The sequence below is a fragment of the Hyperoodon ampullatus genome, assembly GCF_949752795.1.
Source record: "Hyperoodon ampullatus genome assembly, chromosome: 17".
Taxonomy (NCBI): Eukaryota; Metazoa; Chordata; class Mammalia; order Artiodactyla; family Ziphiidae; genus Hyperoodon; species Hyperoodon ampullatus.
Window position 1 is genome coordinate 53,021,793 of NC_136930.1, and position 26,771 is coordinate 53,048,563.

The 26,771-nt window shown below is 31.8% G+C and overlaps 1 protein-coding gene across 3 annotated transcripts in view; it reads right to left on the reverse strand.

Moving 5' to 3' along the window:
* The window catches only part of CSMD3 (CUB and Sushi multiple domains 3), a gene marked incomplete at its 5' end in the record, with an annotated part of 1,086,230 nt that overhangs the window by 102,279 nt on the left and 957,180 nt on the right, over window positions 1–26,771 (reverse strand). For all 3 annotated transcript variants that reach the window (XM_079722286.1, XM_079722285.1, XM_079722284.1), the window contains 7 exons: window positions 3,079–3,224; window positions 4,098–4,275; window positions 5,011–5,199; window positions 8,272–8,481; window positions 11,512–11,628; window positions 16,562–16,631; window positions 17,728–17,846. In XM_079722286.1, the coding sequence (XP_079578412.1) occupies window positions 3,079–3,224; window positions 4,098–4,275; window positions 5,011–5,199; window positions 8,272–8,481; window positions 11,512–11,628; window positions 16,562–16,631; window positions 17,728–17,846 (1,029 nt within the window). The remainder of the gene's footprint in view (window positions 1–3,078; window positions 3,225–4,097; window positions 4,276–5,010; window positions 5,200–8,271; window positions 8,482–11,511; window positions 11,629–16,561; window positions 16,632–17,727; window positions 17,847–26,771) is intronic.

The window sequence follows — 26,771 nt, forward strand, 5'->3', positions numbered from 1 at the left end:
GAGAGCTCATTTTGGCACTAAGCTATAGCTACTGAATACGAGACATGGATATGAATATTATATTTTTGGTTATATTAAATTGTACTAATTATATTAATACCGATTTGAAAACAGGCATCTTTTTTGTTTTTGTGAGGAGGGATAAGCACACATGTACATAACTGTAAAATAATCTTTTTAAAAGGTGCCACTAAGACAGTTCAAATAAACTCAATTAGACAACATTTTAAAAAGAATCGAACACACATGACCATAAGGCTAAAATATAATTACTTAGTCAATAATAAAACTATGAAAGGATTAAGAAGCATAAGTGTGATCTGTGTCCTCACAAAAGCACTCACTATTATCAAACTCACAAAGCATATAAAACAATACATCATACTGTTAAGTTCTGAAAAGTTTGGTAAAAAGAGTAAGTACAATCATAGAAAAGATGGTAGTGATTCCTATGAGTTTGAATTATCAAGAAAAGGAGAAATGGGACTTAAGATAGGTAGAGTTTAAGAACTGAAGATGAGTAAGAAACCATTTAAGAATGGAAGTTCAGCGGGCAGTGAGAGCAAGAATCTAATGGGAGTCAGAGTAGGCACTGGGGAATAAGAATCAATGAACCAGATGATAGGGTAGCTTTAAATTTGATTTAATGAAGGCATCATGCATTCTTGAAAAGGTGAGTCAGGATGAAAACATGCTTAGGAAAATTATCCTACTAGAGCTAGTAGAATATAAGGTGTCTGCCAATTTTTAACATGACCCCTGGCTACCTCTCCAAATTTCAAGGTTATTTTAAGGTTTGGGTAAAATTGCCAGAGATGTTGATTCAAATGTTAGGCTTCTCTAAGCTCTGGCAATTGTGCCTTATTATAAAATTTAAAATATAAGTAAAAATAAATATAAATACTCTATTAGAAAAACTAATATGTGAGGTAAGATATTGTAAGGAAAGGAATATTTCCTGAACATACACTGTCCTAGGAACAATGCTAACTGTATATTAATCATTGCCTCCAATCATTTCATCTCTGCAACGCAATGTTGATGATAGTGATAATGACAGCACTTACATGGGTTGAGCTATACAAAATTGTCAATATTCAGCATTTCTGCCAATAATTTCATATGGTTCAACCTAATACATCCCAGTAATTGGAGTAATTTCTCTATATATAGTATCTCATTAATCTTCTCAGCAAATATACCATGTTGTGTTATAACTGAAGAAAGTGGAAACCAAAGAATAACTTGTCCAAAGTCAGCTGAACAACAAAGCCCTAAACAAATATTTGATCTTCCTTATTCCTAAAATAATTCTATTTTTAATATACATGATTCAGAACCTAGTTACAAAAATCAGGTGAAACATAATTTGGAATGAGAATATATGTATATACATTCACATAAGTGTCTATGTAAATCTACGTTCATATTTTGTATGTGTTTACCTACATTCTGTCTTCCTTGTATTTTCTATGTAAGGATTTTCACATTTTCACACACACACACAAACACACACATACAGATACTGACATCCTTTTCTCTGACAATATTTCCCCTTTGAAATGTTTCCTAAGTTTTATAAGAATTTTCCACTCCCTATAAGATTATTTTATGGACATTTACAGTCCATCAATGAACAGTCCCTTCTTTATCACTTGTTCAGGCAAGATACAAAATAATAAAAATTTATGCGGGGATCTGTGAAGAGAGAAAATGTACAAAATACAGTTCAGCAACGAATTCATCTTTTGAACTTAAAATCATTTAGTTTAGTAGTTCTTGAGCTATGATTACCTTTCAAAGTAATAAAGCTATTGTTGCAGCTTTAGACTGTATATACATACCGCCAGTACCAATGACCAATTCATTAAAAAAGGCAAATGAGTTATTAAAAAAAATAAACATCGTGAATCAAAGTTATCTAACTGAACTCCCTGCTTTCTAATTGGCTGTGCCAGAGTACACATGCAGCTCTGGCCACTACAGAAGCACAAATTGGGCATCATCTACTGATTGATAAGGGCTGAGATTAAGCAAATCAAATATTTTCTGGTCTGTTCTCTGAGTATTTCTAGACCCAATGTGCTTTAAGTGTCTTTGTGTATAACCATATTTGACTTACCATATGTTTCATGTAATATAAGCTTTGAGTATCAAAGATTTTCTTGCTTTGTGTTAAAAAAAGAAGAAAACATTAAATTGTATGTTAATGTAATGGACAAGGTACACGTTCACCCTGGAAATTTTAATATAAGTTTTGCAAATTTAATTTAGTAGCTTATTGATCCTGTGATGCTCATGGAATTGGTCTGACAAAGTCATATGAAACAGAATGTGCTTATGAAACTACGGTCATAGCAGATGAAAGGATATAATCACTAGAAATAAACATTTTCTTATTTATAATGAAATACAATTTAACATAACAGGAAATTTTAAAAAATCCTCTGAAACCATCTGAATGTTCTTTCAAAAAGTTAATGTTATGAAGAGAGAACCCAGAATAATTATATACAAAGAATTGAAATTGAAACTCTTCATAAATTATTTCATGGGAGTAAAAGCTATGAACTTAATGATCTGAAATAGTCACTTATAACTGTAGGATTCTAGAATAGATACAGTTGTGAAACAGAGTATAAATGAATGAGTAATGTGATCCAAAGCATAAAGTTATTGGATGCTAATTTTAGAAAGACTCACAGAAGGTTAAATAGATTAAACATTTTGTACTGAAAAAAATCTATTGATGTTTCAAAACTACATGCAATAAAATATGAACAGCTGGTTCTCTTTTATGCGTTTCCATGCAAAAATAATTATTTTCTACTGGGGTAATTACTGACTGATTTATTTCCTACTGACTGATTTATTTCCTGTCTCCATTTGTTCACATTTTATTGTCCCTAAATGCTTAGAAGAGGCTGTTCTTTGCAAGTAAATGTATTTGAAATGACAAAAAAGTGTCAAATTTTAATACCTTTTCAATCACTGGTTGAATATATATATTACACTCAATTTTTCAAGGACAATTTCAAACAGTGTCACACGAAATAGAAATGCCTAGATGATACCAACCGTGATAACTGAGCACAAAAAAGCCACTTGTTGTGAAATCACTGTGGAATTTGATTAGAATCTGATTTGAAGTGCTATAGACTGATTCCAAAGCAGTATTTCCACTGAATTGCCCAATCTGAGGTGAGTTTTGGTCTGGTCCATCCCTATAGGAGAGACATAGAGTAGGGAGGGGAGAAAGGGAGAGTGAGATGGATTTTTTTGGAAAGTTTCACACAAAGTTTAATGAAAGTATTACATATGAGATGATAAAGATTCAGTGGATGAAATAATCAACGAGTGCCAAATCATATTGGTATATGTTTATTTAGGTGATAAAGTATTTAAAAAGATCACATTTTTACCCAAAAGAAATGCACCCATATTAGCTGTAATCAATTAAATTGTCTTTGGTTTCCTGACCACAACCCAGATCTTCCCAAATGCTTGAGGTTTGCCTTCCTTTTATTTTCTTCAAAATAATCTTGAGAATCATAGACTGTTAAATTTAGAATGAATTTTAGAAGTCACATGGTAGTTCAATTAACCAACTGTCAATAATTAATTCAGCTATTTTATTTTTAGCTTAAATAGAGATGCTTTAATTAACAGGATAATAATAATACAAATATAATATTTTATGATTAATTATTATGACAGAAATTCAGTAGTTATATTAAATAACTTATTGGAATGCAGGCTTTTAAATTTCACTCGTTCTGTATATAGAGAACTTTCTTACCTTAAACTTACTCTGATTTAATTCCCAGGTTTTGCACATTATTTTAATAACAAATTTAAATCATTTTTTCACCCATAAGTTTTTGTTCTATGTGTTTAGCTACTTCATGGGCAAATAAGCTAAAATCTATTTCTCTTGTTTGTCTCATTCTGCAAAACACACACTGTCACCCTCAGTTACTCACACCAATTCAAACATCAGATGGCAATTTGTACAGAGGACTGTGATATATTTTCATTACTTCCTTGTTTCACTGTTACATACAGTTGAATCATCAATAACAATGGTCTTGGCTTACCATACAGTAATGAAATCATAGATTGGTTCTGTTTGAAGAACAGTAAAATTGATGTAGATTCCATTCCCAGGGGGTACTTTTACAAGCCAAAAACAGTCTTGAAAGTTTGGGTATTCATCAGGATATCCAGGAGAGTAAATGGTGCCATTCATTGCAGTTATATTCCCTCCACAAAGAGCTACAGAAAAAAACACAAAACAAAATATTTAAGTAGAATCACAATAAACTGATTATAAAGAAAAAGGTAAACATTTCATACCTCTTAAACAGCATAAAAGACATCTGTGTTATGTTTTTACCACAGTTAAGGTATGTAAAATGAAGCTGGAAACCATGAATCAAACAGTGAGCCTTTATTTATTTTTCAGCATGAGGTATGCTACATAGCTATTCACTATCACTAGATTAGTAAGTTGCATTGTTTTCTCTTTTTTCAAATACTTTATCCATATATACACTGTTCAACTTTTGTCTTATGTCATGTATAAATATAAGGCCTTATATAGAGGTTCAAGCCATTTTTATTTAAAAGGTTTTTTTTTTTCTTTAGAAGAAATGAGCCCAAATTCAGTAGTAGTATCTGGGTTACTGGTTTATATATGAATGATTACTAAACAAACACAGATGCACTCACACAGACATCACACAGAAGAAGCTCTAAAGTGTTAACAAACTTTACTTTCGCATCCAGTGAAGAAGGTTAGGTCTCCTGCCAATTATGACAAAACCAGTTATTCATTATGGAGACTTAGGTCTTTGATCTGGGTACTAACTGTAATTCTACAACTAAAAGAAAAACTGTATATTTAGCATGCTATTTGAAGAGGAAAACAGACAAGAAAAGAGTACCAAAACAAGAATTATTAAACATAGATGATATCACTTAAAAGACAGCTTCAATCTAGAAGCATACCTTCACACCTTGGAAGTGGATGATTCCAATTGCGACTCACTCCATGAAGGCAAGTGAGAGCTGAATTTCCAATCAACGTGTAACCAGGGAAACATTCAAATGAAATGGTTTGCCCCACAGTAAAATCATTGCCGATTACAAAACCATTTCGAAATGGGCGTGGATCAGGACAGCTTTGCAACTGATAGGCTGGAAAAGGTAAAAAGAAAGTTTTTCCTTTTTGAAGGATGGCCAGTCAGAATGGCCATTATCAAAAAATCTAGAAACAATAAATGCTGGAAAGGGTGTGGAGAAAAGGGAACCTTCCTGCACTGTTGGTGGGAATGTAAATTGATACAACCATCATGGAAAACAGTATGGAGGTTCCTTAAAAAAACTAAAATTAGAACTACCATATGACCCAGCAATCCCACTACTGGGCATATAATACACCCTGAGAAAACCATAATTCAAAAAGAGACATATACCACAATGTTCATTGCAGTACTATTTACAATAGCCAGGACATGGAACCAACCTAAGTGTCCATCGACAGATGAATGGATAAAGAACATGTGGTACATATATACAATGTAATATTACTCAGCCATAAAAAGGAATGAAATTGAGCTATTTGTAGTGAGGTGGATGGATCTAAAGACTGTCATACAGAGTGAAGTAAGTCAGAAAGAGAAAAACAAACACTGTATGCTGACGCATATATATGGAATCTGAAAAAAAAGAATGGTACTGATGAACCTAGTTGCAGGGCAGGAATAAAGAGGTAGACATAGAGAATGGACTTGAGGACATGGGGTGGGAGGGGGAAGCTGGGGCAAAGTGAGAGTAGCATCTACATATATACACTACCAAATGTAAAATAGTTGGCTGGTGGGAAGCAGCAGCATAGCACAGGGAGATCAGCTCGGTGCTTTGCGATGACCTAGAGGGGTGGGATAGGGAAGATGGGAGGGAACCTCAAGAGGGAGGGGATATGAAGACATGTGTATGCATATGGCTGATTCACTTTGTTGTGCAACAGAAACTAACATAGTATTGTGAAGCAATTATACTCCAATAAAGATCTATTAAAAAAATAAATAGAATAAAGAACTAGTGAAAAAACTAATATAAAATTCAGTGTAATTCACAAATAATATCTAGTGATCATTGTAATACATTGTGGCACATGTCAATAATATTAATACAGTATTATATCAATAACAGTAACAAATGCTATATCTTTTAGGATTTTATTATGGAAATAATGAATCTTTTTTCAAGGACACATTGCCTGAGAAATGTAGTTAATAAAGTTCAAATTCTAGTTTTACCTCATTCAAATAAGAATATTGCCCTGAGAGGTTGAGGGAATTTGAGGGCATAGAAAAGAAGATGAAGCCAGGTTCATCAGGCCCTGTGCACTTGCTAGAGAAGGACCACATATATATCTCTGAGTCCTCCAGCATCAAAACAGAAACTCAGTCAGTTCCCCAACTATTTTTGAAATAATTAGTTTCCTTGGGAACACGGCTAATTTTGTACCAAGAGGTTACAAAAATGATTCCTATTTTATGTAAAGGATGATGTGTGATATGGTGCTCTTAAATTATGTATGCAATCATAATACAAACTGTAATCACTTTAGACCCGTGTAGTTGGATGTTACAATGTCTATTTTAACTACTGTTTAATTTTGTTTTGTGTATATACTTTTATTCAGCAAATATTTATTGTGCTCTTACTCTTCTAGGCACTTGAGATACATCAATGAACAACACAAAGATGACTGCTCTGGTGGAACTCACATCCAAAAGTATCACATGCTCGTAAATCAACTATACCTCAATAAAAAATAATTTAATTTATTTATATATATAATTTAATTATATAATAATAATATTATTATAATTATTATAATTTAATTATAATAAAATAATTTTAATTTAAAATTTAAAAAACAACAAAAATATCACATAGTCATTATAATTAGGGCAGATACATAATCAAAGTTTAAGTTAATTTTGATTAAATATTACAGTCAGTGGAACTGCATTGTTTGTAAAATCTTAGACTTTTTTTTTTTTTTTTTTTGCGGTATGCGGGCCTCTCACTGTTGTGGCCTCTCCCATTGCGGAGCACAGCCTCCTGATGTGCAGCCTCAGCCGCCATGGCTCACGGGCCCAGCCGCTCCGCGGCATGTGGGACCTTCCCGGACTGGGGCACGAACCCGTGTTTACTGCATCGGCAGGCGGACTCTCAACCACTGCGCCACCAGGGAAGCCCTAGACTTTTAAGATCTGAAATAGTATAGTAAAAATAGCTAAACTGCACTAAATATTTACTAATGATATATATCATGATAAATATTTTACATTCATTTTATCATATAAAGTTCAAAACAAGTTCTCTGAGAGGTACTATTACTAACACCATGATGAAAATGAAGAAATGGACTTGTGCCCTAGGCCACTTAAGACTGAACATAGAGAATCAGCATTTAAGCCTAGGTCTCCCAGCTGTATATTTCAAAAGGATGAAAATCATGCTCAAGGTCATGCAGCAGTTTTATACTAGAAATAGGCCTAATATGATTGCCAAATTATTTATTTTATATTCTCATAGCAATAGAATGGTATCAAGGAAGGTTATATTATTCTTTCATTATCAAGTAAAAGAAAATAACTTTACATATAGTAGATGAGTACCACAAAATATCTTTTCAATATACTCATTCTGTTATAAAAGCAGAGATAAATCTTCCTATCCACCATGCCTTGCTTGACTGCCTTGCCTTGACTTGCTTAATTTGATTGTGTATTAAAATTAATTCAGGGCTTCCCTGGTGGCGCAGTGGTTGCGAGTCCGCCTGCTGATGCAGGGGGCGCGGGTTCGTGCCCCGGTCTGGGAGGATCCCACGTGCCGCGGAGTGGCTGGGCCCGTGAGCCATGGCCGCTGAGCCTGCGCGTCCGGAGCCTGTGCTCCGCAACGGGGGAGGCCACAGCAGTGAGAAGCCCGCGTACCGCAAAAAAAAAAAAAAAAAAAAAAAAAAATTAATTCAATCCTTTTTTCATGGTTAGAATTTGTAAGGCCTCAGAAAGACATCATTTCCCCCTATATAGTTGACTGAAAATAGCATTATTTAAAACTCTTCCTAACTGAAGCTTTCTTTGATTTAGGTTCCTTTTTTTTCTAAAACACCATATAGAAAATGGTTAGAGTTAGATCGTTAATAGCTGTTTGGAGGCTAAAAAGCTTTCATATTTTTATTATTCCTCTCACCTTGGTATACAATGTGGAACCCTTGTTTGTTTTGTGAATAGTCACTGTGAAAATACAAGCTGGTTTCATGGGTCGTGCTAAATAGGGAAGATGATATTTGAGGACCACTAAGTCGGCCAATAACAGTACTGGTTTCTGCAGATCCACTTCTTACTTCCAAATAATCATGTATGGTTTCTGTAGAAAAATTTACAAATTGCAGATGCACACCTAAGGAAGAAAAACAAACATAATGCTACTCTATTTTTTTTTACCAAATTAAATGCACACATATACACAAACATGCTTGCATTAATGTGCTTAAGATACGTTTACATTTAAGTTGAGAGGCATACTGTCAAGATCTGGGCCATGGGTCTGGCTGTCTGCCCAAGACAATTAGCTGTGCTATAGTTGAAAGTAACAGAATACTGTTCTCAAATGCCCACTATTTGTCACATGGGAAAATCTCATTTTACTACATTGTCACCATAGCAAAACTAATCAAGAAAGTGGCTTTCTTGCTCTTTAATACCAGTTAAAACTGTATCAACCAATTTTTAAAGATGAAAAGCCACTCAATAATTTGTATTTTGGAAAAGGGCAATTTGAAGCCAAAATATGATTGCAAAGTTTTATACATTAACATAATCAGATTTCACAACTGTGTTAGAAATTAATCATATACAGGGGATACATTAACTTCTCCAAAATATCATTTTGAAACATGTAATTTTCAGCATGCTCTTTTAGTATTTTCTCATCAGAAGATAAAGCCAAATTTTATGTAATATTCCCAATAAAATCTAGGGGTTATTGCTATATGCTATCATATTATAAAATAGTCTTAATATCTTTATAAACATAACTAGACTATGAGATGGGATGGAAAAAATAAACCTTTATTGAGGTATGTTTCCTTAATTCAATTAATATTTGATTTTTACTGAATTTGATGTTTTTTTTCCCACAACTACCATTCTGCAAATTGTTAGTAATAAAATCTGACATTTATTGTGTTTTCTTTTTGCTAGGCACTGTTTTAAGTTTTTATACATGCTAACTTATTTAATGCTCATAGTTATGAGAATGAGGAAACTGAGGCATAGGGAAGCTAAATAATACGCTAAGTTTACACAACATCCTAAAAGAGGTGAAATTCAAACTCAGGCATTCTGGCTCCTGAGTTCTTGCTCTTAATAACTAGTGAGGTTCTCAAGTGAAGTCATATTTTGTTCCTGGAAAAAGAGTTACATGGAAATTCACTGTTACATTGAAAAAGAGTTCCATGAACAAATAACTTTGGGAATTACTGAAAATATGCTTTAAAATATTAAACACATTCCTGGACAATCAGACAATCTTCTTAAAACTTTGAATGCACTATCTTAATATGTGAGGCTACAAGAAGTGCCTATTTTTCTAAAATTTTCCTGAGCCCCTTTTCACAAATTATGTTGTCCATAATTGTTTCACAGGCAAGAGAAAATACTTCTTTAACTGTTTATGTGTATTCAATTTTCTTTTAAACATTTATAAATTATCTATTCAAATACATTAGAAGCAATATTTGATTTAGCCAAAACTCAAAGAAAACAGTGGGATTATTTAAATGTAACCAAATCAGAAATGGTCTCATGTTTTCATTTCTAAAATAGAGAAAGAGAGATGCATATTCATTTTAATAAACTTGGTTTTTAAAATCAATGAAGCATTAGCAAGAGCTAAGTTGAAGGTGATATAATGACACTATTGCAAATACACGTAATAATTTATTGTAAAATAATTCACTTAGCTCCATAAGCAACATGGGATGAGCCCTCTTAAGTGGCTAGTAAAAGACATAAGGATAACCATACTGTTTCAAATCTATTATTCATTTATTCTCTTTCAATCAAAGGTCATAGAATTTGACTACAACTTCAAATTAAGGGTATTTCCATGTTGTAGCCAGAATAATTCTCATTAGAAAGCCCCCCAGAATTCTCCTCTCAGTGGCCTACTATTCTCCCCAAACCTCAGGCCAGTCATATAGTGTTCAAGTTTGTTGAATTTCTTTAGCTTTCTTATCTGCATTTTTCCATGTGTCAGTCTGTTTACCTAGAATTTCTTTCCTTTTCCTCACAACCTTACCCTCTTTTTTGGGCTTACTCTTACTTATATTTAAAGCCACGGTTCACACATCACTTCCTCTGACAAACCTTTTTTGCATTTCCTGGACTAGGCTGGATGCCTGTGTACAAACCTGTACTCTTTATTATACTTCACTGCAATAACATATTTGACTATTTGTCTCCTCCTTGTGACTGTAACTTAACTGGGAAAAGGTACAAAGTCTGTTTTACTATGCATTTTATCCCTAGCACCTAGCACAATACCAGGAGTATAATGCGTGCATGCTCAGTACAGAATTGTCAAAACTATGAGTTTCTGTGAATTTATGTAAAACATTTCAACATGAATTTTCATTCTGAGGCTATAGATGCTTTTGGGTAAATGAGGTCCCTAAATTTAGTCCTCAATAAGTGAGATAGTACAGAATATCTTAATTGCTCTAAATCCACCAGGTTTTTACTTCAAGGAGTATCTACTCATCTTATTCTTCTGTGATTTAATGAATAAGTCTATCCTCAATCTAACACTTCTATTTATGCATTTACAGACTAATGGGATATAAAGAAGCTGCAAAAGAATATGTTAGTGACACAAGAGGGAAAAGAATTTATTAAATGTAATATATATATATACAATGCAATATATCCAAACACTGGCAATTGTAATATTAGAATTAGAAAGGTATTACATCTACACGGGTATTTAAATCTAACGGTAGAAAAACTGTACTAATACTTTTCAAATGTAAATCTTATTTATTGACAATGGCAACTGGATTCAATAGATTACCAGGAAATAATGTATCTATGTACTGCTTGGTTTCAACAAGTAGAAAAGAGTTACAGAAACAATTATACCTGAAAATCATGTTGAACTTAATCATTGCCACACATATCTAACTCAGGCTATATCTGTACATATTGACTGGAAAGTATCATAAAGTTTATCTATTTATCATCTATGTATAAAATTTAAAAATGCCCATATTCTTTCTATTATCCAAGTACTCCAAGTGAAATGTATATAATCCCAAAGTAAACTATAATTTGTGAATATTTCATAAGTTCTTATTAGACTTTGTTATTTCTTTTTAAGGATACATTAATGATATAAAAATACTCTTTCACGTGTTTTTAATATACATACCAAAACCTATGGGCAGCTTGATTGTCCATGTGCAATCTAAACTGCTGGGGTAGTTTCCAGGAAACCCAGGGCTGAGGATCACACCACTGAAATCTGACATAGCACCACCACACTGAGCTGCAAGAGAATAGAGGTCCCACTGAAGCCAAAGTACTTTACTGTATTAAAAACAGACTGAAATTATTTCAAGTCTGAATCAAGTGTCTGAGTTAAAACTGGTATAAATTTGAATACTGTCAACTCTCATTCACCACGTACTAGTAATCAAATATAATCAACTGACAAGGCATTTTGTAAAATAGCATAAAAGGGTAACATATTTCTTTCCTCAGCAGTAAATACAAGCTAAATCAATTATTGTACAGAAAGGAGTAGCTCATGTGCAGTGAATACAATCAAACAAGGAGCAGATATCATTTTCCATAGCAAGCAGTACATTTCTCATCCTGAAGTACTTCTAGAAATGTTGTGATTCATTCAAAAGATAATATAATTTATAGTAAAATCAATCCAGCAACATACTATATTGATGAGGGATTCATTTTCACAATAAATGAATTCATTTTCCTCTTTTTGTGAGGAGGCTGAAGATTTTTAAGAAAAAATATTGGTTTCTATCAGTAATATGCAAGGGATTCACACACCATCAGATATTGTCTCACTTTATCCTAAAATAATCTGGACAAAAAATAGGGAAGTATAAAACAAGTAAAAAGATGCACCCATGTTTGAGAATTTGGGCATAAATGTATGCTTTTTGTAGAATCCCTATTATACAGATTTACAATTGATAAGTTAACCATAAATTATAAGAACAAATAATTACCCAAGTTTTAACTTTTACATGATTAGATAGAACTATTTAACATGTATTAATAGATCAATTGCATTTTAGAAGCTAATTCTTTCCTCTAAGTATACATTTTTATCATTTTATCATAGAGGTACTAAAATACACATCTCAATTGAGAGTTGAAGAATCAAATTTCATGACTGCACATCAAGTTTGAAAGTTATCCATACACTTACCTACAATTTCATTCATTTATTTATTGTTATGAATAGCAACAGATAGATAATCAAACTTCAGGTTATATATCATAAAGGCAAATTCAGTAGAACAATTTATCAATGTTCTATGTGATACCAATAGCCAGTTTGACAGCTATCTTTAACTATGTGAACTGAATAAATTATGTATAAAGCAGATTTTAATAAGGGGATATATATAACCTTGTAGTTAATGTGCATATAAACCTTTCTTTTGAAGTTGTAATTACCATTGAGATCTAAAGATACACCTTTATATTTTTCCATCCTCAAATCTCAGTTCATCCATCTTTAAACCAGAGCGATTTCAACATATATAAACAACTAATGTTCACCAATTCATTTTCCTAAAATTTGATTGCCCACATACGTTCATTACACAATCTGATAATTAGGGAGTGGTAGAGAAAATATTTTGGCCAATGAGAAGTACTTTTAAGTTTCTGGCAAGAATGCAATTGTAGGTTTGTTTTGCTCTATTCTGAGTTTTGAGTGAAATAACACAAGGACACTTTTGCTTTCTTGCCTTCACTATCTCAAGTGTATGAACTGTTCACTGCCCTCTTAATTCTGCTGTTTTCCATCTCTTTAGAAATGAGCTGAAAATCCTGGCCTCTGCATTGCCCACCTTTCGAGTGTAAATCCCAAAATCAGAGAAGAAAGAAGGAAAGAATAAAAAGTAAACAGATAATGAAAGAGAAAGAAAAAGAATAACAAACCATAAAGGACAAGAAGAAAAATCCAAAAAGCGAATCTGCCTTCAGCTCTGTACTCATGTCTATTTTCTCAGAGACTCTGCAATTTCATGCACCCCTAGGCCTTGATAGAGAATGCTGTGTTTCACCAGAAGTTTCACAGTAGACTTTTTTGAGGCCCATTATACTGTTTTTCTTAAGGACACAACCATAGCATAGTCCTCCGAGATAAAATTATCTTTGATTCTTCCTTCAGATTTGTCTCTATTATGTAAAAATCTCAAGTGACTTTTCTTTCCTTCCATCAAAATATTGGCAGACTTTTTATTTTCCAGTTCGTGAGATGGTAACCTTGATACCTGATGACTAGAGTTTTAAGACATTCTCTGAACCAGCCTCCTGCCTTCAGTTTCTCCTTATGATATGGCCATGATGTCAATTTAGACACTTTGTCTATCAAATATAGTACAAGTTTACTGTCCAAGATTTATAAAATACAAAAAAAAAAATGAATACAAAAGAAATAACAGTGCTCTGGAATTCCACTACCCATAGATAAGTTGTCTACCTTTATATTCTTTTATTTCTCTGCAGAAAAATACATATGTATGTATATGTGTTTATATGTTTACATATATAATGAAAATAGGATCATACTGTGAATCACTTTAAGCCTTGTTATATTTGATTATACATTATAAACTTTGAGTTATTAAATATTCCATTAGAATGTTCAATTCCTTTTTCTCCATTATTGGACCCTTAAGTTATTACATATTTTTCACTATAATAACTACCGCTATGAATGCCCTGTGTATTTCAGGTTCAGTGCTAAATACTTTTATGCATTCTCTCATTTAATTCTCACGATGGGCCTATGAGGTGGACATTACTATCCCATTCAACAGATGAGCAAACAGAATAATACATTTGCCATATACAGCTATTGTACCTTAGCTGAAAATCAAATGAAGATATATTGGACATCAAAATATAAGTATTTAATACAGTTTCATACAAATTTATCCTATATAATAAAATGTAAAATTTCCAGTTTAATTTTATTAAAATATCACTTCCATCTAGTACTTCCCTTGTTAACAATATACAATGGAATACAGACTTAATCAAAACGCAGTATTTTACCTAAAAACTGAGCAATTTGTTAACAGTAATAATTGGTGCTAGAAATAAAGCAAGATGGAAATTGTCATATCATAATTGAGTGGTATTTAAATTGATACAACCTTCTGAAAGCAATTTGGCAATATTAAAGCTTTTAAGTAGTTATATGAAATGACAGGAAGGCACATGAAAAACACATAAATAAAGAAATGTGTGTAAATGTGTAAATGTGTACCAAATGTGTATAAATGTATATCAAAAAGACAAAAAACTAAGCTAACAAAAGAGCGTAACTATACAAATTAGACTATGCTATGTGCCATAAAGCCACTTTAAAAATCAAATTTTTGAAAACATGTTATGGTATGGGAAATTCTTCTAAGTGAATGTCAAGAAGGAAAACATTATAAAAAATATACATACTGTAGAATCCCAAAACTTTAATTTGTTCATTAAACAATATTTATTGGATGCCTACTTAAGATAATAACTGTTCTTGGCACTGGGGATACAGTAATGAACAAAAGACCAAAACTCTCTGCTCTCATATCAGCAGAATATATATAGTAATTATTTTGTTCTTTGTACTCTTTTATATTCTCAATTTTTATACTTAATTGGATATACACACACATACAGACCCCACATACATAACACACACACACACATAAATGGCATTATCTGTATATATAAATTTTTACAATAGGCATTATATGTATATATACAATTTTATAACTGGCATTATATGCATAAATTATAATACCTGAAGAAATATATCACTCAAAAAGTGTCATCCATTCTAAAGTCGGAATGCTTTTAATATCTTTTGCCAAGTAAACACATCCTTACTCTTCAACATTATTTTCCAGTATTCTCCAACAAAAATTGCACACATGGTACATAGGCATTATGGACTGAATTGTGTCTCCTCCCAATATTCATATGTTAAAGCCCTAACTCCCAAATGTGACTGTATTTGGAGATGAGATACCTTCTTCAAGGAAGGTAATTAAGATTAAATGAAGTCATAAGGGTGGAGCTCTAATCTAATGGTACTGGTGTCCTTATAAGAAGAGAAAGAGATAGGGGAGCTCCTTCACAGAGAAAAGACTATGTGAAGATGTAGGGAGAAGATAGTCTTCTACAAGCCAAGGAAAGAAGCTCTCGGAAGAAAACAACCCTGCCAGCACCTTGATCTTGAACTTCTAGAACTGTGACAAAATAAATTCCCGTTGTGGAAGCCACCCAGTCTGTAGTATTCCGTTACGGCAGCCCAAGCAAACTAATATAATACAGGTTTGTTCACTGTACATTGGTAGGGTATACAAGTCACACCAATTCTTTTGTTTTTGCCCTTTTTCCTACTCAGAAAGGGTAGTCTCCTTAATTCATTTATCTTAATTACACCTATCATCCAAAACTCTTTGTAAATTTTATGGACTGAATATATTTCCCAATGACTTCAGTCAATACCAATCTCATCTTTCTTAAATTCTATCACATAGTCAATGGTATTATTTGACACTAAATTATTCTTATTTCATTTCTTTTATTTCTACAACTCTAAATGGTAAACAAATGTTTTAATTATGGAGATCATACCTCAAACTTTTTTTTCCTATTCTATAGAGCCCAGTATATTAATGGTTGCATACAGACACCAGAAATGAAAAAGAGAAAAAAAATTAAGGTGGATAGAAATAATTGGAAGCTGCATTAAATTAGGACAAAAATTTGGACCCATACTTTCAAAGCCCCAAGTGTTCTTTGATACATCCCATATCTCAATTGTCTGTTACCAATGAAGACATCTCATGGGGTGTCATGCTCCCTTTGGTAGACTCCAGCTTCCTTATCTATTTTGGCTCAATAGTAAGCAATAGTATATTTTCCTGATCTACTTCTACTACATCATATTGAGAAAACTCTCTGGGAATCAAAAAACCTAATACCTTTTCTCAATTTGTATTTTTAAGTTATCCATTGATATTAAAGTTTGGGGCAAAAAAAATGTAAAAATTTAAAATTAAAAAAGAAAAAAAATGTGAAGCATTTATCTCAAAATATAATTTCCATAAAACCTGACAAAAGGTAAACTATATGTTTGAACAACAACATATATAAGGTGTACCTTTAAAATCTGATACAGCTAATAAATGATTTATAGTTCTTTAACTTACCCAAACAAATTGGGATTGGGTAATTCCATCTTCTCACAGGCCCAGGCATGCATGTAATATGAGAATGACCCTATATAAACAAGACAATGCAGTTCAGCACACATTTTTAAAAGTGTAAATATAACATAGGATAGTGAATGATAATTATGAAAACAAACTTAACAATATATTACATTTTAATATTTTTCAACATTACTGGAAATATTAGTGTGACTTAAAACAAGGGAGGTGATTACATACATGTGATAAAATGTAAAAAATAACAAGCTTTTGGTAGAAAAATTAAGACTCTATATCACATTAAAACTGTGGTTTTAACGTTGTTCTACCAAAACATTTTCTACTAAGGTACTGTGATAATTATACGAAGGAAATGGCCATATACATAGTGGTTTATAATAAATTACAATAATATTCAAGGTGAGACAGATTAAAAAATGATTATAAAATTCTTTCATAAAAATTTGAAAAGTCAACTGAGGTATATTAAATTTTAAAGAGCAGAAAAATTTGATTTCACTTCTGAGACTAATAACTTGGGATACAAGTTTAAAGACTATAAATTACTCATTTTTACTTTTCCTTCCTCTGAGGAATTTATTTACTTAACATGTGAAATCATTTCTGTCTCAATTTTTTTTTAATTTCTTAATAGGTCTATGCTTTAGGGAGATTTCTATGAGGTCATAAATTGAGACCTTCTAAAACACCTATAAAAGAGTATTAATATAAATACGTAAAGTCAGAATATACATTGCAAATTCACAGTTTTAGCAAAACTTATTTGTAGTCAATTTTTACTGATTTGGGGAATTTATTATCATGGAAGTTTCATTTAATGCTTTAATTATCACTTTGATTTTTATTTCAAATTCTGAAAATCCAGGAGTTCAGTGGTCACATCCAATGTGAACAGACAGAAAAGTGAAGATTTATTTTGATTCAAAAATCATTTTTGGTTATTTGCAAACACAACAAATTTATTCATTCCAGCAATTTCTCTCACGAATATCTCACTGACAAACTGAATACCTTTTGATTTAATGTTAAATTATGCAGGCTGAGATCAATATTGTTTTATAGCCTGTGTATTATCAATTATTAGTCTGTTAAAATATTCTGAAAGGGTAATGGAAGTCAAAGCTAAAATTTTAAAATAGACTTACCTGAAGAGAATAGCCTTGATCACACTGAAAGGATACTACATCACCAACCATGTATCTGTCTCCAATTTTATTCCCACTGCTAGGAGTTTGTGGCTCAGGACAGGAATCCAAACCAATAGCTAAGAATATTTAGTGATAATAATATAAGTAACTTTCAAATGATGACTGCTTAAATCATGCATATTAAATTACCAAAACTGAATATTGGTGTCATTAAAACTAGATTTTACATTGAGACATTAAGAATGTTCTGTGAACAAGATTTAGTGGTATATGGTTAGAGCAATGTGCTTTGGAACTCCACCACAGAACTATTTCAATTTTCATGGCACCAACCATTAATTAGCTGTGTGATTATACATGAATTCTTCTTTAACTCACAGCCTAAATGTCTTCTGTGAAACAAAACTAAAAATTCCTAAAAAGAAAATCCCTAAACAAAAAAAATAATAATAATTTATTGTGATAATAAAGTGAAATTATATCTGTAAAACATTCTTAGTAAAATGGCTAAAAAAATTATTTGTTATTTTGTCCATATCACCTGTTACCTTCTTCTGAGAGGGAGAGTATGATATAATTCAAAACACTTCCATTATTTTTACACCAACAACTTATTTTTCAACATAAAAGAATAAAAGCATACAAAAGTAAAAGGTTTTTCTAAAATGATTCATTTAGTTTAGCATTTTTAATTGAAATATAGTTGATTTACAATGTGTTAATTTCTGCTGTACAGAAATTTAATATCCTTTTTCAGTATGGTTTATCACAGGATATTGAATATAGTTCTCTGTGCTATAGAGTGGGACCTTGTTGTTTAGCAATTCTATATATAATAATTTGCATCTGCAAACCCCAAACTGCCACTCTGTCCCTCTCCCACCCTCCCTCCCCCTTGGCAACCACAAGTCTGTTCTCTATATCTGTGAGTCTGTTTCTGTTTCATAGATAAGTTCATTTGTGTCATATTTTAGATTCCACATATAAGTGGTATTATATGGTATTTGTCTTTCTCTTTCTGACTTACTTCACTTAGTATGAGAATTTCTAAGTCCATCTATGTTCCTGCAAATGGCATTATTTCTAAAATGATTCATTTAAAGGAATAAAAATTGTTTGATGTTTTTGCCAAAACATTTTTCAAACATGTGAATGTATTATTATTAAAACCTTTTTATTTTCAATAAGAGCCAATGTTTATTATCTATTTCTCTGTAGTTCACATTTTGAACTAATCTAATATATATTTGAATGGAGGAAGCAGTCACCACTCCAAAATCATTATATATGTGTGTGTATATATATATATTCATTATAAATATTCACACTATATATTTATTTATTAAAAAACATTAAAAACTAAATTCTAAAGTATGACTATATCGTATATATTCCTTCACTCTTTGACCATGTTATTTCCCTCTGATAGATGCTCTCATACATAATACCACAGTCTCCATCACCTTTGTTGTATTTGACATAAACTAATAATGAATAATTATGTAATTAGTTGTTCATTGTTTATCCCCCTCTGAGAATATAAGTTCCAGAAGGGCAGCTTGAAGCACAGAGTCTTAAGCAAGCGCTCAATAAACATTCGTTGTATAGAATAATGAATAGTATATAAAAGGAAGTGCATCCCTATTTTATTTCTTAATAAATACAAATGTCAATCTCTGCAAAGGGAAGATAGTTTATCTAATAACATAATGGTCAGAGTAGTTAAAAATGATGTCACATTAAAGGATAGAAAATTAAATAAAAGCACTGACATGATGGAGTTATGGTTAGATCAGAAAGTAAGGCAGTAAAGAGGAGGAGTAAATTGGCCGTTTGGGAATTCATTTGAGGCAGTCCTAAAGGAGATAGGGTCATGTGGACTGTAATTCCAATGTCTGGTGTTGCAATTAGCTAGGTCCCTAAACATATGTCATATCCCACATTTCTTGGTTTTTTGTAATCTTGAATTTATAGAACTAGGAAAGATAAGTTACCATTAAGTTGTGACCTACTGTTAAAATTTTAAGGGTTAAATGTCTCACTTCCCCTACTAGATTTTGAGATCCAAGAAATACAGAAACTGTCTTATATTTACTTTCATCTCATTCAACACCCACTAATGGGACTTACACATTAAATTCATCTGATTTCATAGAGCCCTTTTTAAGAATTATTAATCAAAAAACAGTTATGATGTAAGCATATATGTCTTGTCAGTATGATTTCACTTTCCTTTGGTACAATCTTAGTTACTTGGGAGTCCTGAACAGTACATTTATTACCCTTCACCATTAAGGTCATTTATGTGGTCATTCTTGCTGAGAAGGCCAAATTTAGTACACGTTCATTTCTCTTTTCTTTCTATCAAGTACTCCATTCAGGGTCATACACACAGAAAACTATTAATATCCATAAGTGGTGATTTCCTCCTCTGGGAGGATAAATAAAACTACGGCACAGTGATGCCATAGAATATTGAGAGACTCATTTTTAAGTGATATTTTTCCATAATATATACAGACATAGCAAAATATTTATGAAATAGTTTTAACTTTAAAATGTGATATAAAACTCTATAAACTATGCAATAACAATTTCGTAGGTTAAAAATTCTTATATGCAAATAATCACAGGGAAAAATAACCAAAAGGAAATACGTGAAATATTAGCAGTGGTTATGATCTTGATATGAGATTATTGGGGTTTTTTATGTGTTTTCTTGTATATTCCTGCATTTCTGAAATTTTTATAATGGAATATAAATAATAAAATCACTTATCTGTTAGATGAATTAGTATTAGCAGAGAACTTGGGGATACAAGAATATACTGCTTTCTATTTTTCTAGAAGAGATTGAGTTGGACCTGCTAATCTGTTTAATATGATTGTCTCAGGGAAGAAACCAAGGTAATGAAGTAATAGATAAGAAACAGAAGTCATATGTTGATGATCTCTCTCATTTTTTTGCATTCAATTATTTTACATGCACTAAAGAAAATAAAGCAGAGATATCTGAAAATGCTACAGTTCCTATTTTAAAGCCATTTTTTAATTTACAAAACTGAATGATTAAATAGTTTAAAAAATGTCTTCTTTAATAATTATTTTTCACTTCTTTATAAGTAACAATAGCAATAACTTATTCATAGGAATCAACAAAGAAAAGGTATTTGTAAAAGTGTTACAAAGGATTCTCTCCTACTTAACCAAGCCAATCAGCATATTGAGTCATTTTCATCCTTATGAGTGTAAATTTTGTAAAATTATGTCCTTGGCAATCAAAGATGCTCTCTGAGTGAATCTTTTTAATGGGAATTGGATCAATTAACTAGGTGTTGTAGCCAAAAACAAACAGAAATGAATACAGGGACAAATCTATATCAAAAATTGCACAGAGTTAATTACACCTGCTGTCAAATTACTGTGGTTAGTTACCCTGGCTGAAAACATTAAAACCTCAATTCTTCAATTTCCAACATTTATTTATAAACAAAAATTATTCTTTCCAATTCTGACCACAAGGCAACCTGGAGGAGAAAATGGTGTTAATCATATCATTTATATCTGATCATTCTGAATATATATATATATATATATATATATATATATATATATATATAGTATTCCATAATGATTTTAATGAGTCTTTAATGCAATGAGAGAGGGAGACAGGAAGGAGAAGAAAGCTAAATTATTTCTAAGACTCCCAGTAACATTGTTTTGTTAAAAGAAAAACCTCTTCATGAATTTGACATGACAACCCATGTATAAATTTATTGAAAATGAAGACCAAACATACTGGATTTGCATTCATGTGAGACAAGAACAGGAACTGAACCACGTCTTTGAACAAGAGGTTGTATTCAGTGATGGCTAAGATCTTGTTATTTTAAACATATTTCATGTCTTCAATTTAAATTTTTTTCTCTAAATAATGGATACAAGTAACCATTATTTCTATGTTTGCACCATATTTAAGGGTTTTTTAATATGCTAGAATTATCATTTGGCATTCCATATTTATCATTATAACAGTTTGAGAATAATGTAGAAGTTGGTGATAATCAAAGGGTGAATTTAGTATGAGCTGGGCTACTAGTTTCTGGGCTTGTAGAAATCAGCAATCATAAGCATGCAGACTTTTTTCACCATAATGTACCTTGGATTAATTAATTAATCTACTAAAGAAAATTTGTCAAATGTTATTGTTACATGTAATTGAATGTCGATTAAATTCTTTTAGAAGGAAAAATTCTGACTTCCAATAGTCACTGATTAGCAGTGAAAGAGATTTACTATCGTTTACCTTACTTAACATTTAACTCAGCATTACTCTGAGAAACTAATTGAATATTCAATAATAGATACTACTTATCAAATTTTAGCCTACAGGATAAAGATAAGTGAAACGATAAAATAAATAGAATCTGGCATGTAGGTACCATTCATTACATAAGCAATTATTGAGTACCCATTGTGTACTCTTATTGTGTTACATACATGCTGGAAATGCAAAGATCAATTAGCAACATAAGCAACCACGCTCTGAAGAAATTCTTGGTGGAGAAAGAGAGGGGGTTGGTTTAAAAGATGATTTCAGTGTAGTTGAACAATCACAATATATGAAGGTTGTCTTCTGTTTAAATAATTATTTCACAGGAACTAACCTATGTGAATACCAAAAAATAATACATTTTACCAATTCATGGTAATGAAGGGGAAGGTAAATATGCTCTCCTGGCATGTTAAATGAATAATGTTTTAAATAATTTTTCCTTGTTTTATGGAAAAAAGGAGGGAGTGTTTTTTGGTAAAACATACTGTAGTGTTTTGGGAAAGGCAGCAAGAAATGAAGCTGCAAAGGGAGGCAGGTTGCAGGTTGTGTAAACAGTCTTATAATCTTAACCAGTGTAGAAAGTTGTAGTTTCCTTCTGTGAGTAATGGAGGGCAAATTCAGTTATTACGAACACAACCTCTGTCTTCTGTGTGCATCCTGGTTTCACTAGTTTCTTGCTTTTTTTTTAATTTTTATTTTTATAAAGTCTGAGATGATTTCTATGTCTCAGTTCCCTCACCTATAAAATGGATGCAAAAATGCCAACCAACTTCATAGGAATATGGTGATGCATAAAGAAAACAATGCATGCATAACACTTAGATAGTCCCAGGAACATAGGAAGCTCTCAACAAATGTTAACTGGCATTAGTGAATGGTTTTAAGCATGGAAGTGAGGTTGTCCATTTGCATTCTATTAAGGATATTTCTTTTTTCTGTTCTCATGAAAGTATGTCTCTGTATGTTTAAGATCAATAGGTCTCACATAAATACTCTAGGAATATAAAGAACACATGTAAAGATTTCTATAGAGGGCCCAAAACTTAAGTACCTTCAGTTTCAGAATTAATTCACAATGAAAAGTTTCTATATACAGCTAAACATATTGGCTTTTCTATGAGAAAATCCAGGAGACCAAGAGCAGTGTTATTGCCTCAAGATATAACCAGAGAAACTTTAGGAATACAAAAGCACAATGCTTTCCAAATTCAGAAACTTAGGCTGAGACATCTCTAAGCTAACAGCACAAAGACATGAAAAGTTGAGATGAACATGAAATAAATTTGGTTAAAAGAAAAGAGCAAACTATGCTAAAACTAGAATGGCTCTATATGATTAAGGAATTAAATGTGTTTATAAAGATCAATTACACTTATTTTCATGTAATATATTCTAAGTTAATGGCAATTTAGATTAGAAATGACAAATATTAATAATTTAATTTGGGAAGGATGTGTTTCTATAATTAATATTTTATGAGATTATATGCATAAATTAGAACAAGAAAATTAGTTTAGGTAAAAATATAAATCTTACAATCACTATTTTTCACAAATAATCAATTATGTAATTATCCCAAAGGAGGAAAACATTTTTAGTGATGATAAAAATAAACTCATTAAGACCTAATGCATTATGTCTTAAGCATGTTGCTCAAGGAAGGAGAGCAGTAAAATAACTACTGTGCTGAATTGAAATCTTTTGTAATTTATAAGCTACAGTTAAATGGATACATTTCTGAGCATTTAATATTTTATGACTATTTTTATGATTTGGTTATTCAGACTAGCCCTCTAACTATTGCACAAGATGAAGAGATGTTTTCAGACCACCTGAGTTTTCACAAGATTGAGAGCGAAATTACTAGTGGCAGGTATCATGAGCACTCTCAGGTGTGGGAAGAGAGAAAAATCTATTCATTAAGGTAACATTACCTTTGTCTTCCTCAGAGACCACATCCTGAGATCTTTGAGCACCCCTAAATTGGTAGCACCATTACTGCATGAAGTTTCTCCTTTTAAAATATGGACACTTTATAAGTTCAAAACCAAAAAACTGCTCATTGATTTATTGATGTTCATTACCCCTCTAGGATTCTCCAGTAATGAGATTTATATGTGTGCCTCCACAAATATTAGGAAATGTGAGGGAAATTACATATGGATATTACAATCAAATAGTCATTTCAAGATTGTTAATGATGAGGCTGGACCAGAATTCAAGTGGCAAAGCAACTAGAAGCTACAAGTTCTCTTTGTGGAAACCTGTTAACAACTGATATAATTAATGGCCTTTCTTGCACTAGGGACATTTTCCTAGCAACAAATACATTTGTGCAAGACATGCAATTATAACCAGAATCATATATGTCTAAAACACACACACACAAATTGAAGAATAGATTCCCATCTCTCAGTGCTCTTGTGGATCAGGAAACAGAAAAAATGTGATAACTTTACACAAGAAAAATGTTGGAAAAAATATATTAACTCAGAGCAGCTACATCTATTCACATGACTACTAAACCAGTACACATTCCCAACACAAAGAATGATGTAGCTTCATGTCAACTTATGATAGCCCGTATCAGAAAATGTAAATCAGACTCTCTTAACAAGTGTTTCAGCTTATCTTGATTAAGCAGGGAAAACTGTATTCTCTAACCTCTGGAACTCTGGTATATTTGCCTTAGCTGTAGTTGTGTCCCCTAAGGTTGCTAGGCAAATATATCTTCTTCTTCCTGCCTTCTTTCTCTTCAACATTCAATCCCTTTTGTTATTAACAGAAAGCAAGATTGACTTTTTTTCTTAATCTTTTCATTAATATTGGCTACTTCATTATAGATCAGATAATTTATTAGCATAAAATTAATAGAATTCATCAAAGTTTCAGAAACATGTAATTGGAGTAAATTTCCAAATTTATATTTATTACCTCACTTTGTGTGTCCGTAACTTAGAAAAAATGCTCTGATTTGTGGAACAACTACAACCTCTAAGAGAGCATAGTTTGAGCAGTATGACCATAAATGTTAAAAAACATATTCATAAGGTGGTCAAAAGGTACAAACTTCCAGTTATAAGATAAATAAGTGTAATGTACTAGGGTTGCAATGTACGACATGATGGCTACAGTTAACACTGCTGTATAATATACAGAGAAGAGAGTAGATCTTAAGAGTTCTCATCACAAGGAGAAATTTTTTCCTTTCTTTTTTTGTATCTATATGAGATGACAGATAAACCTGTTGTAGTAATCTAAACCTGTTGTAGTAATCATTTCACAATATATGTAAATCAAACCACCATTTCGTACACCTTAAACTTAAACAATGATGTATGTAAATTATTTCTCAATAAAACTGGAAAAGATTTTTTAAAAAGTATGTGGAGACTAAAAGGCAGAAATATTAATCTCTATTTTCTAGAATTTTATTACTCAATTTCAAATGTTCTTCTATCTATGGAAGTTAAAGATTCAAATAGATATAAAAATGGGATTCTAAATCATTTTTCTCCACTACAGTATATGTCCTCTGAAGTATCTATCTGGGATATGTGAGTATTAAGAGAACACTGAATTTATAGTTTAAAAGAAAAAAAATCAGTTTTTTTAATTGATTATCATAGTTTGATTAACTTCTAAAAGCCTAACTGGTAAATAAATAAGTTTTACAGGGCATTCAACCCATTTCCAATCTTTAGGAAAACAGCTTTCAAAGCTATCTTGGTATTTGTCTTATGTATATGTATAGCTGATTCACTTTGTTATAAAGCAGAAACTAACACACCATTGTAAAGCAATTATACTCCAATAAAGATGTAAAAAAAAAAAAAAGCCATCTTGGAAGACAGGTGTCTAATACTAAATTCAGAAGTTCCTAGAAGGGGTTACATAATCTTTCAATAACTGATACTACCATTTAACACTTTTTACTGTCAGAAAAAAAGGCTTTACCCAAACTGAACTTCTCTTCGTGAATCGCAATGAATTCTCTTCAAAATTCCTATAGAACATCCTTAGTCTACTGACTAGGCCTGTACTTAGTGTCCTAGTGTGGTAGAAAGGATTTGGGCTCCCATGATGTTACACTGGCAAGCATGCTACGTTACATGGCAAAATGAATTTGTGGATAAAATTAAGAAGGCTAATAAGCTGACCATAAAATATACAGGTTATTGGATGATTACTGGATGATTTTATATATATATATATATATGTAAAATGTAGTATCCATTTACCATTTTTTCTTACATTGCAAGTAGCACCAAATGCACCTTCCATATAAGTTTCATTCTTGAAAGCTTATACCTATACTGGCATTATCATTGGTTAAACTGGGAAGTACTTTTGGTTCCTAGATCCTACTGCAAAGTGTGAGATCTAATATTATAGATAAATAAAAGTGTTATGTTGATTTTAATTTATTTAATTTAATATCTAAGATCTAAAAATCAAAGAAAAAGTCTAAAAACTTAAAAGGCCAGCTCTCCAAAGGAATAAAGCAAAACTGTGATCATATACAAAGTGATATCTAAAGTAAAAACCAAAACAAAACACCAGAAACCTAAGAACCATCCTCTACACTTCTCTCTCTCTCATCTCCAACATCTAACTGGCCATAAATCTTTCAATTTTACCTTACCATCTCCTGTATCTTTTAACATTTCATTTACACAACCACAATAACCATCTTCAGTTTCTC